The 16,149-nt window shown below is 38.3% G+C and overlaps 2 protein-coding genes across 3 annotated transcripts in view; one reads left to right on the top strand and one right to left on the bottom strand.

The window, feature by feature from the left end:
- The window catches only part of LOC124158549, a 577,153-nt gene extending 566,569 nt beyond the window's left edge, over positions 1–10,584 (top strand). The window contains exons 7-11 of one of the 2 annotated variants that reach the window (XM_046533700.1): positions 1,475–1,652; positions 2,238–2,420; positions 3,558–3,749; positions 5,179–6,425; positions 6,848–10,584. In XM_046533700.1, the coding sequence (XP_046389656.1) occupies positions 1,475–1,652; positions 2,238–2,420; positions 3,558–3,749; positions 5,179–6,425; positions 6,848–8,027 (2,980 nt within the window). In that variant the 3' untranslated portion in view covers positions 8,028–10,584. Of the gene's footprint in view, positions 1–1,474; positions 1,653–2,237; positions 2,421–3,557; positions 3,750–5,178; positions 6,426–6,844 lie in introns of both variants that reach the window. The other variant, XM_046533699.1, reaches the window with a different exon arrangement.
- Positions 10,585–10,624: 40 nt separating this feature from the next.
- On the bottom strand, positions 10,625–15,611 carry LOC124158550 (39S ribosomal protein L16, mitochondrial). The gene is made up of 6 exons (XM_046533701.1): positions 15,363–15,611; positions 15,216–15,284; positions 14,496–14,653; positions 14,138–14,269; positions 11,570–11,680; positions 10,625–10,950 (listed from the first exon to the last, which is right to left on the bottom strand). Exons 1-6 carry the CDS (start codon positions 15,412–15,414, stop codon positions 10,735–10,737), a joined length of 738 nt encoding a protein of 245 aa, XP_046389657.1. The 5' UTR covers positions 15,415–15,611; the 3' UTR covers positions 10,625–10,734.
- Between the last annotated feature and the right edge of the window lie 538 nt (positions 15,612–16,149).

Here is a 16,149-nt window from a genome sequence, read left to right as displayed (position 1 = left end):
GGAAATCGAGAGAGCACTTGAAGGCTATGTATATAGGTATGAAGGCTAGGAAAGCAGTGGGCATGGGCAATATCGCGTGTGAGCTCCTGAAAAATCTAGGGAAAGATGGTAAGAAAAGGTTTTTCGAACTAGAACTCAGGACCTATGAGGGATGGAGGATTTCGTGAAGACGGCTTTACTTCCGCTAGCGAAAAAGAAGAAAGCTGTGGAATGCGGAGATTAAAGGACTATTAGCCTAATATCGCACTAAAATAGAAAAACAATTTATAAGTAAAGGTTGGCGGAAAAATTCAGTGCAAGTAATTAAGAAAAACGAAAAATAGAAAGGCTAAAAACATATCCCGATACATGCGACCAAGCATTGGCATTCCAGAAAAGCCGAAAAAAATTTAACTAAAAGAAATAAAGAGAATTTTAAAGAAAAAAATTAACTATAGAGGATAAAAAGAATTTAATTTTGAATTTCTACCTGGAATGCTGATTAAACTAATAAGAATGAACTAAAATTATGCAATCTTAAAATGATCACTTGAAATAGTGAAACAGAGCTTAACCCAGGACAAGGCAAGCTACACAAGAACCACTCTTCAGACGCCCAACAATAAATAAATAATATAATTAAAAAATTGACCTGGCTCCATAAAAAGTTAAAATTTTGAAAAGATAAATTAGTTAATAAAATACTCCTGGTGTAAAGGCCGGGAGCAATAAAAAATTTTAAATGCCAGCACCTAAAAACAAAATCCTGGAGTAAAAAGCTGGGATAGCAAATATATACACTACATATAATAATAATCCATGAGAATCTTCATTGAAAATTTTAAAAACTCTGTCTGCTTGGGGAGTAGCGGGAGTGTTTTTGGAGTGACTTTGCCCTGCCACGACGGAGGCCAGCGATCCATTATTTATCATGCACAAAGGTTAAGAAAACACTTAGCTGTTTCACAAAATAATTTAATTTAATAATTTATAATTTATTTTGTGAAACAGCTAAGTGTTTTCTTAACCTTTGTGCATCATGAAGGAGTTTCACCATGTTACGCCAACCACCATCGCATCCATTATTTATCCTCATCATTTATGACCACGAGTTGATTCCGAGTGATTAGCAACATGATTACAATTTGGTGGGTTTGCATTTCATTCCTATGATGACGTGAGTCATGATGATATCAGAATGAAATTTTTCAAACAGCCAGATTCCAATAATATTGCTGACCATTTGAAAAATCAACCACTCGTGATGACAGCTGACTGGAACATAATTCTGATTTGCACCAAGCCCACTGCTCCTGGAGTAACATAACCTAGTGCTAGACTTACTTGAAGTCACTTTACCATGGATTCAATTGAATGGACCCTCTTTTAAGATCCCTAGGTGAAACATCACAGGATCCTCCTCGGAAATTCCACTATAAAATAGCTCTCCTTTTCATTTAGACTGATTTTCTTATAAAACTTGGATTTTCAACAGTGGAGATGGAAAGCGGCTAATAGATGAATTGGACCCAAGAAGATCTGGAGAGTCTCCACAAACAGGAATGTACCGAAATTGGGGCTCACTTGGAAAGAAGGGTGGGATGGAGCAACAAGAACAGCCCGTTCCAGAGCGACACATCTGTCGGCTGAGGTTTCAACAAAGCCCAGTAGAGGTGAGCTATGATGGAGACTAACAGAAAAAATCATCAACTTATCCTGTATAGTCAAAAGGCCCCAATTGACACAATTCATGATTCATGAGTAAAATCAGCTATAACACTCAGAATAGAATGAGTTATCTTCATGACCTTGCAATATATTTATTAACTATTATTTTTTGGAGTATAGGTCTCTTTTTTTCATTAAAAATCATCATTTGGAATCTTACTGATCTATTATCAACCATAAACAACTCTTTTCATGAAAGCCTTGATAATGGAGCAATAAAGTTTCAAATTTGAAAAATTAGTTTACTGATTTGTCGGAGGTCATATCCAGAAAATGTTTCATGGAGGGAGTTTATGAGCATGGGGGAAAACACTTCTGAGAGGTTAAAGGGGAGAATTAATGTATTTTGAGGGATGAGGGGTACATTTGAGGAAAGAAAGATAATATAATTTTACTTGTATCCCCTAATTATGTGACACTAGTTTGGATACTTGAATTGTTACATCTATCTGACTTAAGAAAGGAGCAACTGAGAATCATTGTGAACTGTCTGTAATATATATACAATTATGTTTATTCTATTTATTCAGGTTTACTCCAGATTTTATGCTCAAGATCATGATTCTGGTCGAGTGTCATACTTCATATCTCGCCGCACATGGCTGCGAGTCACAGACTTGGTGCTTGCTCTCTTGAGAGTGTCAGACACCAGGATTGCCTCGCTAGATGGCAGAATACTTCAAGGACAGAGCACTGGCCGCACAGAGGTTCAGGTGAGGCATTGGTTTACGTTAATTTTTCAATATTTACCATGTTATGAGATTTGTGTCGTGGTTAAATGCAAACATCGCCATGCATAGAAACAAGCTTTATATTCCAGACTTATAATTTGCATGTCTTTTTTGAGCAGATTAGCCAGCAGTGAACCTTTTTTCATTTCCCCACAAGTGCACATTAAATGCCAAAAATTCCCTGGGAAAAAATCATTTACCAAATCTTAGATCCAGACTCAGCTAGGAACCTCTGGATTCTTTCAGAGTTTGCTACTAATTACACTACCAACAAACCACAGGGGTTGATCATACAATGGTTGCTCAAGTGGTTTATACATTTTGGTTAGAGGTTTTTTTGGTCCTTGTTTGTATCCAGGTTGAGGCAAATGATTGTTCTCCATTGGAATACTATTCATCTTTCAGATTTTTAAAGTCTCTCTTAGAAGAAAACTTTCTAGTTAAATTTTACTGCTTAATTTTTTTTTTTTTAGTTTCTCTGTCTAATTTCCTTGATGTTGACTTTACTCTAGCCATTTTTGAGTTGACTATCACTTCACTCCATAAATCACCTTGAAAAATCATTTGAATACTTATCTGATATCTCAGAGAACACATTTTTCACACAAGCAAAAATTTCATAGTATACCAGATAGTATGGAAAACATACTTTTATAAATACTCTAGGTACCAAAGAAGGAATTTATTCCTGTGAAATTCTAAGCAGTGGCTATTGGTCCTCATATTTTAAATGAGTGTTCAATTTTCAAATTCCTATTCCAAATTTATTACCAAAACAGGAACAGTAATAGCAAATTGCTGTTAGAAGTAGGGGACAAAATCACAGGAAAATATTTTGAAGCAGTTGACTACGGTGACTTCAGGAGCAGAAATGATTTTAAATTGTAAAAATTGATGATTGTCTTGGTTCCTATAATTATTTCACTTTTTTCACGAATAATTTAACATTGCAGCTGAACTTCTATAGGATGGAAGGAGGCCATCATTTATAGACCCCCTAGTTATTTGCCACTGAGTGCTTCAGCTGTGAAAATTGTCCAGTGAGGTGAAATCTCTCATAGGAAATAATTATTCATTTGAATGGCATAAAAACTTAAAAATGGATTTCCCTTTCCACAGGTTTTATCACCAATCAGTGGAAGAGTGGTGGGGGCAAAGGAGGTTCGTGTTGGGAATGATAAGGTGACCATATTGAAACTCGGAGTCAGGGTGGTGTCTGGACTTCAGTTATCAATCACACCAGATGGCAGTATTGAAAATGGATACATAGCTGAAACATCTATAACCCGGAAATTGACTGCCCAATACCAGGTTTGTGGCAAAAATCCTTGTAAAGTGATAGAATATCGCCCCTAAAAATATTACTTTTCAAGTATTTTTTGAAGGTTTCAGATTTTTCCCATATAATTTGTGAACTCTATAGGTCACTTTCACAGAGTAAAATGTATCCCGTGGCTAAAAAGGCACATTGTAAGCTAAAGATGTAGTGGTACCAACAAGTTTTACATTTGAAGTTGTCGATTATTTAGCTGAGAATTCTTAATGTAGTTAAGCACTTCTCATTAACCTTCAATGCTTAACCACTGAAAGAATGTGATACACGTTATGAGGTACAAGAAGCTATCAAAGCAAAATGAATAAGCTACTTTCGCACTCAACAATAAATTCTTGTTTGTAGCTCTAACATCATGTAGGATATTCATGAGCCTCTCTATTAAATGAATTCTAAAAAAGTCAATCTTTTTGTTTATTTACTCATTCTAGAGTCATGAGTTCTTTCTCTCCCATGTATATATGTTTGGGCATTTCACTAATTTAATGAGAAGTTGAAATCATAAATTGACTCCAGTCCCTAAAATATAAGAGTGATATGCATAGAAAATGACCATGCCCACTCATTAGCATTGACACCACTCTCACGCACCCAAGGTCTGCAAATAATTGGACAATGTATTGAATGGGTTCACTGTGAAAATAAAGCCTTCTAATTAATTTTTAAAAAGTAAGAAAATACACAAGTTGTAATCACTTGCATTCAAATGTTTCTGCCCTGGAATATGTCTCCATGTTTACATGTACACCTTTCATAAAAAAAGAGCAAATATCAGGGGTGCTCCCAGGAATTAATTCCTGGGGCACAGACAATCATTAAATCGTGTATTTCAAAATTACCATTACTGGTGAAAAAGTCATTTCATCTAAAATTTGGAGAGGGTGGGTATTGGTTCAACCCCCTTTATTTTCCCACACTGGAGTTTGCCCCTGGTGAATACCTACCTCACTAAAGACTGCAGTTATTAGGGTTGTCTAGATCGACACAGTAAATTTATTTTGCGTAAGGTTGGTTAATGGCTATGTAATTTGTTTGAATACAAGTTTAGCCATTTTTACCCTATGCTTATTCCCACCCAGGTAAATGAATGATCAATTGGCATAATACTGGCATAAATTCAGATAAGGAGCTATTATATTGGTATTTGTTCACCTGTTTGTAAATGTTGGGATGTTGCAATATGAAATGTTGACAGTGATCGTGTGTTGGCACTAAATACATCTTGTAAGTGGGGGTCAACAAGAAACAAATTTTGCTCTTCCAGATATAACCTATAGCTATCTTGAATGGCCGTGATCGAAAGACCCTAAAATATTTTTTTTAATTACTCCCAAGGATTTTCATCCTAATAAGTTATGGGAGTTAGGAGTGAAATGGATTTTCTAACATTTAACCTTACATCCACAGGAAGGGCTGCTCGACATAGACGTAGAATTCAGCGATGGAACAAGAACTCCATTGAGGCAGGTCTCCGTCACAGACTACCAGCTAGCAGTGGACAGCCTAGACACGGACGTGGTGGCCTTTGCCCCAATGCTTGCCTCCCCCCATCCTCGGGTGATCGCAGTTGGAGAGGGCAGGGGTGACCTGCTGCACATATCTCTCCTCCTTCCCGAGCGCTGTCCGAGAGCGAGGGCCACGCCAGCCAATGTCCAATCCGGCAGCCTCTCATCCGCAACACTTAGGCGCAAGTCTGGGTCATCCGCTTTGCAGCAGCCCCAGTACACCCAAACGCAGCCACTAGCATCTGCATACGCAAGGGTGGAGGTGCACTTTGTCCGCCCTGACTCGGCCCTGCGACCAGACTTTGTCCAGAATGATGGTGGAGGTGATGGCAGTTTGGGAGGGTCTCTTTCGGGTCATGGTGGAATGAAGGGTGGCTACAAAGGCAGGGATGGGCGCATTCCACCTGATTTGCAGGATATCCTCATAGGGATCCCCTTGAAGGACGAAAATGACCACGAACCCACTGTTCAAGCCAGGCAGCACGTCTCCAATTCCGGCGGAGTCGGTGGAGCCTCATCCTCCTCCACAGCAGGGGCAAGATCAGGACACCGCATGCACATGACTCCGCTTGAAATAGGGATGTATGTCCTTCTCGGAGCATTCTGCTTTGCCATAGTGGTGTTTGTGGTGTCTTGTGTTGTGTATGCATCACGATTCAAAGAGGTTGGAGCCCCAGGAATGGGTGGGAACATGAATCTTGGGTTGGGTGGTGGTCTTGGAGGAAGCTCGCTCGGTGGACTTGGCAATGGGGCAGTCAACATGGGCAAGCTTGGTCGTGGAGGAGGGGCCAAGAGGGAATCCACCACAAATGCCCACGACTGGGTATGGTTGGGCCGTGCCACCCTTGAGAGGGCGTCAGGAATGGGTGTAGGCCGCTCCTTTGGCCAATCTGAGGGCAATGACATCGAAGCCATCAGGATCACCACAAACCCCAACTACAGGGAAGATGCAGCAGCTGCAATGGGAGAATCAGCCGTGGTCTCGACAACAGTTTTTGAGGTGACGCACAACCAAGGGCTAAGGCCCTCAATTGACACCTCCACCTACTGCAAGGGAAACAGCGGACGTGCCAACGACCCCTTGAACCTTCAGCAGCATCAGCAGAACAACGCTGGAGGTTTTGTGGAGATAGATAAGGCGTGGATGAAGTATGTAAAGCAGCCACATAGCACCCAACAACCACCTCAAGTAGCACCGCTTGCGTCAAACCCTTCTTCCCAACACCCTAGTCATTGGCACCCTAAGTTGGTGGAAAGGTCAAAAACACGAGACCATTCAAGGGCTTTGAGAAGAGGTGGACACCCTTGAATTTTTGGTTGTCCACCTATCTCCCTGACCGTGGTCTCTGATGACCCTGTCCACTAACTCCTGCACCTCTTTGAAAAAAAAATATTTTCATCCCTACACAAGGCATGTCACCATATAACCAGCATGCACATCTTGCTTATGCTTGTTGTATTATTCCCTTTTGAGTTGAGGTACGCATCCCCATGATGTATCCAGGCAGTGCTTCAGTGTTTCTTGTTTCACTGATTCCGTTTCTTCCTCCCCACGCATGCACCAACAGTAGAGGAGGAGGAGGAAGGGGTGGGGATGGTTTACCACCAACACCTCCCCCACATGGCCTTCCGGACAACGCCCCCCAAGTGGGCTTTGTCATTGAGGGTGATGGGGCTGTTGAGTACAGGCCTCCAGTGCCCCCACATCGCAATATTGGAGTGGCGCGCATTGGGCCAGTCCGAACCCAAGCCCCCACCCCAGGATTTCGTGAAGTAAGTGTCCACCCTGGACATGGAAAGGAGAGCAGTGACGTTAGCTCTCCATCCCCTCCCCCACCACCACCTCCAAAGGAGAGGCGATGCCGCAAGGAAAATGGCAGCAGCAACCATGACGGGAGCGAGGCACCCTGGGTAGGGGGAGTACGGGTCTTGCCAAGGAGTGACGGGGGATCTCCAGCAGCTTCCCGAGGGGGTGGTGGTGCAGGTAGACACCACCACCATCACCACCACCACCACAAACACCATAAGAACCACAGCGAGAGCTCTGGCACTGAAGCAAACCAAAAGTCCAACAATTTAAATGGCCAGACCAGATTCCAGCTGAAAGCCCCCCATTTAATATCGAGGGACTCCCGGGAAAGTAGCAGTCAGAGGGAGGATGGGGTAGGGAGGAGGGGACGAGGAGAGGAGAATACCTCAGCAATACGTACCACAAGGGACGACAGCGAGAGCACAGCAGATGAGGAAGTGGTGGCGGTGAGCCCAGGAAAGAAGCAGCAAGACCATGGTGACTCCTTCCGACGAGATCTGGGCATTGTGGCTCAGCGCTCGGACGAGGCTCAGGAGCCAATTTTCGCCATTTACGCAGATAGCGAGGCGTCTGGATATTCGAGCAATGGTGCCGTCCAAGAGGTGGGCGAGAAAGATGTCGACAGCAGCCAAGAGGATGCGTCAGACATGAGCCAAGCTAATATTGTGGGGAATCCTATGTTCTCTGATCCAAAGGAGTTTGAGAGGAAGAGGCAGCTTCTCCTCCAGTCCAGGAAGTTTGGGGGCCAAACAGAAGTCGGGAGGCCGAAGGAGCAGAGGTGTTGGGAAGACAGCAAGGAAGGTGGTCATGCAAACGGTCACTGCTCGTCACAACAGACAAGTCCATACAACAAGAAAGATGTTGACTTGGATCTTGACCTTTTGATGGACTACAGGAAAATAATGGAGTACTTTGACAGTCTAAAGGAATCAAATGCTTGAATCTAGTGGCATGCATATGAAATGACTATTGTGCTCAAATGGTAGGGATGACATACGAACGATATAATATCGCGCATGGTGAGGTGTTATGAAGGTTACTGATTTTGGTACACAGATGCCAAAATATAACATCTCTGACATCATATGCTGTGGAGGACTTCACCCATAGCTCTATCACTGCATGATGGAGCGCAACACTTGACACACCAAAGTATACTGCTGATTCAAAGCATCTCCCACGTCAACCAAACTTTTGAAGTGTTGCAATCCGTCATCAGATGGTTGGAAGTATTATTATTACTATATTTGAACTAATGAAATTTGTTGTCCTTGTATGCCTCTGATGATAAAACATCACAAATTCAAGGCTTTTTTGTGATGAACATGCAAATAAAAGGTGTAGATGATAAATGAAAGAGTTCATAAAGTTGTGTAAGCTTCGTAGGCATAAAAAAATTCATATCCACAAATCTTTCTTATGATGATATGACTGACTTAATAAATGAAATAACATAAATTGTTGTATGAAATCATATCAAAGCTAAATGAATGTGAGGCAAGTATTTTAGTGAGGTTTAGAAGAGAAAAAGAAGTTAAGTACTTAAGTGAATGTCTCTTGTTTGTGTATGTGAGTGTGTGATGTAATATAGGCAATCAATGTTCCTAAAATTTATCTCAGATTGCAAGTATTCTCAACAATATTTTGCCATGAAGTCAGCATTATTTATCCATGCTGCTGTCTTTGTTAAGTGCAGGTACCAAGATGTTTTAATGGCATTACAAGAACTGTTCAACCCAAATAGTTACTTCTGAAAACTGTTTAGTTACGAATTTTCATAGTTTTATTATGAAAATGTTTTCTTTTCCTGTGTATAGAAATTATTTTGAAGTATTTATTTTTTTCATTATAGTAAATTAGTTACTTTATATGATGAAGTATGTAAATATAACTACCTACTGACACCGTCAGATTTGATAACAAGCACAATTTTCTCATGTTTCCATTGGCAATAGGGTGTTACGCTAGTCCCAATTGGCCAACGAGTCATTAATTGTTAAGCAAATATCATCATTACCTACATAAACTGAGCATGAATACAGTACACATTACATTAAAAAAATAACATTTGAAGTTTTAAGTCCCATTCACATTACCACAAGCTGAACAGTGACGCAAGCTCTCTTTCACAGAGCATAGGGAAACACTTCAAGGCAATGTGTTCAAATCACTAAGAACATTATATAAAATGTTTCCTGATGACTTTTGTAAGCAAAAAGTACGCAAATGTAAAAATATCTCATTTCAGCAACATTTTTCATAGCAAGAAATAGCATGTCTAATTGCCGTTACAACCCAACGAATTTGTGTAATTTTTTAATCTCACATGAAAAGTACTCCACAGACACTTTGAGTAAATTTGGCAATTTTGTAAGGAATGCTTTTGTGATTGTAGAGAAAAAGTCTTCAGCCAGAATGAATATCACAGGCAAAGATATTTGGAGCTGCTAATCATAATTTATATGCATTTGTAATTATAGCATTGAACATTCATCAGTAAAATTATAATCATGGCATTCAACCCCTTTAAAATTAACCTGCAAAAATAATTCTTATATATAATGACTGTGTATAACAAAAAGGCTAACTTGTTGGTTGAAATATTAGCCATAAGACAAAGATGCATGTTATGTAAAATTTTAAATGAAATGTTGATGTAATTTGAAGATTTCTCTGGATTATGAAGGCGTGAGTCAGCTTATGCTTTGTATGTACTGAATTGGCATGGCTAAAATCATACATTTCGCTTTGTATTGACATGTGAAATCATTCTAAAAGTATAAGGTGGTATACAATGATGCCAAGGTCAGTTATACTCAATATGATAGCCTGCCTCTTATCCTTGAAGGATGACATTATTTGCATTATGTGTGCCAGTGTTCATGGCCATCTATGAAGTTGACCTATATTTCCAATTTGTGTGTAGCTATGATGCAGCATATCACAAAGGTTGTTTTGAAAGTAGAATGCCAAAGAATTCTGAAAATTTTAGAAGTAAATCACAAATACCATAGCCTAATTTGAAAGATGATGGCTTTAGAGGGCATCAAATTCGTATGCTAATGTAAATACAAAAATAACTAAAACTGACTGTACAACAAACCTAATAGAATGTACTCATTAATATTTCTTTCCCAATATATAATTAATGTATTAGCTAGAGGTAATGATTGGTGAACCCATGTGTTTTATATTGTCTTGCCAAAATAAAGTGAAAACGGTTCTTGTTACAGATAGAATCATATAAAACTTGCATAAAAGTGTTAAAATTGTCACCATGTCAATTTTGAGTCTACCATATGTACCTCAAACTCCATTTGTTGGGCTTGATACTAAATCCTGAAGTATATATAAAAAAACTCCCCAAACCCACCTCAGAAAAATTATTCATTCATGCTGCAAGAAGACTCACTGAGGAAGATGTTGTTGCCAAGTGACATGTCATATTTATTGATGCAGTTGCCCATAAAATAAAGACTCATTAGATCATAAATAAAATTTTGTACATTATTATTTTGCTAAAATAACAACGCTACCATAAAATTCATGAACTCAAAAAAATTTATTTCACACTCAATCACAGTAAACTCAGAGACTTATAAATTGTGTAATATTTACATACATAAGATAATGGAGACAATTATGGGGCTACCTGTATTTCCCAAACCAAACTTTATCATATGGTGATATCCACCTGTGGCATCCTCCCATATTGTTCTGGACTATATACTTAAATGTGTATGGATTCATATTCTCCCTTTCAAGCCTCTCCTCTTCTTCTCTAGCTTTCTGAATGGTTTCTTCACTTACAGCCTCCGCCTTGAAGGGCAGCTTTTGAGCAATTTGGTGTAGAAAACCCTTTACCTGTACCACCCCAATGGAAAGGAAGTGACTTACAGTAGAATCAAGCAAGTAATTGTGCATTTCAACATTAATAACAACAGAACAATCAATGTATTGGTCAGCAGATTTCATGATCTCTATTCAATTTGTTTATTCAGTATTAGAGGTCTTATTAATTACTAGCAATAGCAGCATGATATTTTTTCTGGATACATTTTCTTTTTTGTTGTAAATCAGTTCCTCCAATTCAGCCTAAAATAAAATATTTTCCAAAAATTTTGGCTATAAAATATTTTTCTGGAGTCACTTTTATCAGACCTGCATTCCTCAATACACTAATTGAAAGTAAGTTTTGAATACTACATAAATATAATGGATTAGGTTGTAACTTTCAGAAGATGAGGCTTGATTGAAAAGAAATTTACTTAGATACATTCCTTCAATATATATTCTTTGAGAACCATGTTTGATTCTCACCCGTTTCAAGAAGTTAAACCCTATTTCCTGAAATCCTCTTCAAATGACACAAATGTATAGAAGCCAGTTGGAAGTTCAAAAATTAGTGAAATGTTTCCAAGAAAAACTACTTTCCATTCAAAGTATGACATGGAAGAGATTTCACAAAATAAACAGAACTTACCTCTGCAAATTCACACCTCCCTGCAACCTCAACGATTATGCGTCCAGCTTTCACTGGAGTCACATAATGATCTATTGCTCCTTTTCCTCCACCCATTCGCTGACCTTGGCCCTTAGTACAACAGAAATCTCATTAGGTATACATAATCATACAATCCTTCAATCCATTAGGATTCAATAGCCCTACACATACAAAACATTACTAACATGAAGAGAGAACTAAACTGAAGATACAAAAAATCTATGACGGTAAGAACAAGGTTATGAAATACCAATCAAAACCACTTTTAGATATAGAGTGGTATTCAATATGTAAACTATTACTTATCATAAATATGTACCTCGTTTACAACATGGAGCTTGCTTATTATTTTTCATATCCTAATATAAAATGGATGGAAAGTCCAAACATGCATTGGTTGCTTCAAGAAACCACAACTGCATAAATATTCAAGTACATAGTGAAGTTTTAACAAGCAAAACCCCAACATTAGTGTATCGGAAATAATTACTCATAAATTGAATTAAATTTACACCCACAAATTGCTTTCAACATCTCTCAAATAATTTCATACATGTACACACATAAATTCATAAGTAAGGTAAGAAAGGGATAGGAACACATAATAGGTCAAGGACAAGAACAACGGGGCAGAGGTAGATGGAAAACGCCAGAAATCAGAGGGTAAAAATGCGGCCTGAATTGGACTCAAACCCAGAACCTCCCGGTTGCCAGCCAGGTGCTCTAACAGTTGTGCTACCAGGACGCTAAGGTTTACCATGATTTTGGTAGAGTGTATCGCCCATATTGGCTTGTTTCGCTTGGGCTAAGCGTGTCCTGAAACGCATACTCTTGTCTTTTTACAGCTACTGCGTGAGTACCTATACATATTTCCTTTTATTCTTGTGTCCTTGTCCACTTCTGTTGGTGAGTGGTGAGCTGCCCCAGTGTCATCTAGTGGTTACCCTTGTGGGCCAAAGCAAAGGGAGTTTTCGGTGTATAAACCCATATATATAATTTATTTTTTGACAGTGAAAGTACAACACTGATCATCTTAGATCATACCTAGGTCCTCCACATTAGTTTTTACATTGACTCTGGAAGACATTACCTCTTATTTCCGTTGTTTTTGCCTCTCCAGTAAACAATTATTGATGCATTAATTTTATGTTTAGAATGTAACCATACGTGTATATATGACCAGTAAAGAAAAAAATTATAAAATTAGAATTTTTACAATTGGAAAAATTGCAATTACTCATCACAAAAAAGACATCACTTCATGAGTTGAAATATTCATCCCCAGAATAGAAGCAGTTACTCAGAAGGTAGTGCTTTAAACCACCTTTGAACATTCTCCAAGCCATCTCATCTTTCAAAGATATGTGTAATTGATTTTGAATTCTTGTACTCACATTAATGAGGCCAGTGCACTATTCAAGACAGAAAGATAATGTTGCCTAACTCCATAATCATCTCAGCTTCAAATATGGCAGTTATGAATATCGTGATACCTGACAAGAGAGCTTAGATTCAAAATCTCCTATTAACTTCACAGCACACTACACATTAAAACAAGACAAAGGAAGCACCTCTAATCGTTTGAATAGATTATGATAGCTGGCTTGTTTCATGGCTTTACAGATAATTCTGACTTCCCATCGTTGTAATTTAAAGAAACAGATTGCCTCAGGGGAGAGGCCCCAAGCTAACATGCCATATTAAAGTCTTCTATGAATATAAGCATGATAGAATGACTTATATGTTTGTACATTTTTAGTTTATACATGGGTGCAAAGGCATTAAATACAAGTGCCACCCAATTCAGAGGTCATAAGCTAAAATATCCAATAGTTTGCAATGGGAGTAGCCACCATCTGATCAAGGGAGTATCTATATGAGTAGGCACATTTGGCAAGTATACTGGGAGTATCGATTCGGCAATATTTTTTTCTGGAGGGAAAGGGGTTCATTTGGAGGACAGGCGCACTTCAGGGTGATTCATTATGAGGGGGTACACAGAGAGGAGTCAAAAATTTTAGTTGGGGGATTAGAACCACTTTCAAGCAGTCCATACTACTGCCTACTACCCTAAGAGCACTTTTTTATTATGATGCAAAATAAGCCACAATTGAAGTATTTGTGCGACAGCACATTAAATTCACACAAAAGAATACCTTACACAATTACAGTAAATTCTCATCCAAATTTTACTTATGTCTAATGAGAAATGAGAGTTCAAGACAGCAGTGCATGGCTAAAAGTATGCTGCTACTTTTCAGCATTTTTCCCACCAACCTGCATCAACAAAAATTAAATCAACCCTTTATTATTATAGTTTGAGAGGCACAAGAAATAATTCTAAATGATATATAGGCATCCCGCTCCACAACACATTTTACAATGCCAAGTCCATGCATCCACTTAATAATAATAATGGGCCTTTCACAAAGGCTAGAGATTTTAAGACATAATGAAACAGCTCCACTAAACATAAGCTTACAGTAAAACTTTGTGCGGTCCCCTACGACTTACTGGTTCATCACAACCACCAAATAGAACACTTACTTTTTTGGTGACAGGCTGCCATGGTGCATCTACCCTCCAAACAGCAAACATCCTACTGGTATCTATATTTCGGCCAATTGTCAGCCGAATCATTTCAAAATGACCCCATCTAAGACGGCCACCCCCAAGAGCCTAGCAGGCGATACCCAAAAGAAGTTACAATAATGTAATTATTGCCAAAACACTAACATTATATCACAGCCATGACTATTTAAAATAATTCCACAGCCGAACAAAATTATAGCTAAGGAAGTACACGACTCAAAAATGAAATTTAAAAAAAAAATTCAAATATATCTGTTGCATACACTGAGAAATAAATTTCTTAACAAAACAGAGGACTTTCACTTCTACTCACCATGATTCCAAACTGATTATGAATCAATTTATTGTTGACAAGTTCTGGACCTCTCATGAATCTTAAGCATTTCATCATTTTTGGTGGACGAACATTCGTTGGATATTGAGGAACTTTATCAAAAAACTTCAACTTTGGTCTATCAGGAATTTCCATTCCTAAAAGCAAAAAAATTAATCTTGGAATACTTATATGAAGGCCAAAAGTTCGATGAACTGCAGAATTAATTCTAAATGATTCTAGGCGGCCCGAAAAATGACCGACGACAGTACACACATGTTCATTTACGGACATGCTGGCGGTTATCTAATATATATTTATCAAATACTCATTCATATTTGAAAATCAAATCACAACGGTGAGGAGAAATCTTATTCAACTTTAAATTTGAGTAAGTTAAATTCATGACCGTGAAACGCAAAAATCTTGACCAAATAACCTTCAGATTTCGGTCTGATTGCAGCAGGTGACCAAGTACGCATTCTAAAAGACATGATTAATACATTGCCTTTTAGCATGGAGAATACATATAATGTATTCTCCATGCTAAAAGAGCTCAAGAGAGAAACTAGCCCAACGTTACATATTATAAAATGCAAGTTAAATGAAATCCCCCCAATGATAGAAAGTAAAGACGAAGAGTAATTATAAGTAAAAATAAAGGTTGTGCGAGCGAAGTTGTTGACATCGATCGAAGTATGATACATCGTAATATCTTACCAGTATACTTCTCTGGAGGAAGGAAATTTTTAAGGCCTGCGACCTGCAAAATCCGAAGGCACGCAATACCTGTTCAAACGTAAAAAATATTTCAGCGAGCGAAATCCAAACAATAAGGTAGAAAGCAGTTATTCGTCACCAAATTACCTTTTCCATGATTGCCAAGGGTACAAACCAAAGGCCAAGTCAATAAAGACATTATTAAGTTAAATGCGGTGGGAGTTATTCCTCTCAAATTATTGGCTTAACAAAGAATCTCACTCAGTGATTGAGCTCAACAAATATTCCTACAGTTCATCCTCAGACCGCAGAAATATTATCAAAAACCATGTCCAAAACAATCCTTTTTCCGTCAGATTCACAGCAACCGGCTTTAACTAGCCCATTCTACGGCACAGGTTACAAGTCTGCAACCTTAAATATTTCAACTTTACTAGCTAGTCCATGGCTACCACCATATAAAAATCACGAACTTATAAATTTCTAAAGTTCACCTGAAAATAGATCAGTGAGTCTATTATTGAGATGCACTGAAAAAAATATATTATTGGATGCATATTTTAGATGCTTTAATGTGCTGAAATGTTAATTGATGGATAAAATCGTACAATCCGGATCGGAGACTGTATAGAGCAACTAAACATCATGGCAGTCAACTTCTATGGCATTTCAGTCCTTAAGAATAGCTTAAAACTAATAATGTGTTAAAATTGACTTTATTCATCGTATTTTATCACAATAATACCATATTTGTCTTAGCTATTATTTGATATTTTTATTTAACTTTCAAATTACCGCGCACTCGCATCAATATCCCTCTCATTGGTTAAATGTCAAACAGTTACACTTGGCAACCATGGTGCTTGAACTTTACAATAGTTTAATAAATGAATTTATTGATGTATACGAAACTATTTGAAGAATTATTATTACT

Source organism: Ischnura elegans, chromosome 5, assembly GCF_921293095.1.
Source record: "Ischnura elegans chromosome 5, ioIscEleg1.1, whole genome shotgun sequence".
In the NCBI taxonomy this organism is placed as follows: domain Eukaryota; kingdom Metazoa; phylum Arthropoda; class Insecta; order Odonata; family Coenagrionidae; genus Ischnura; species Ischnura elegans.
The sequence above is the reverse complement of the archived record's forward strand: the minus strand, read 5'-3'. Positions and strand labels throughout refer to the sequence as shown.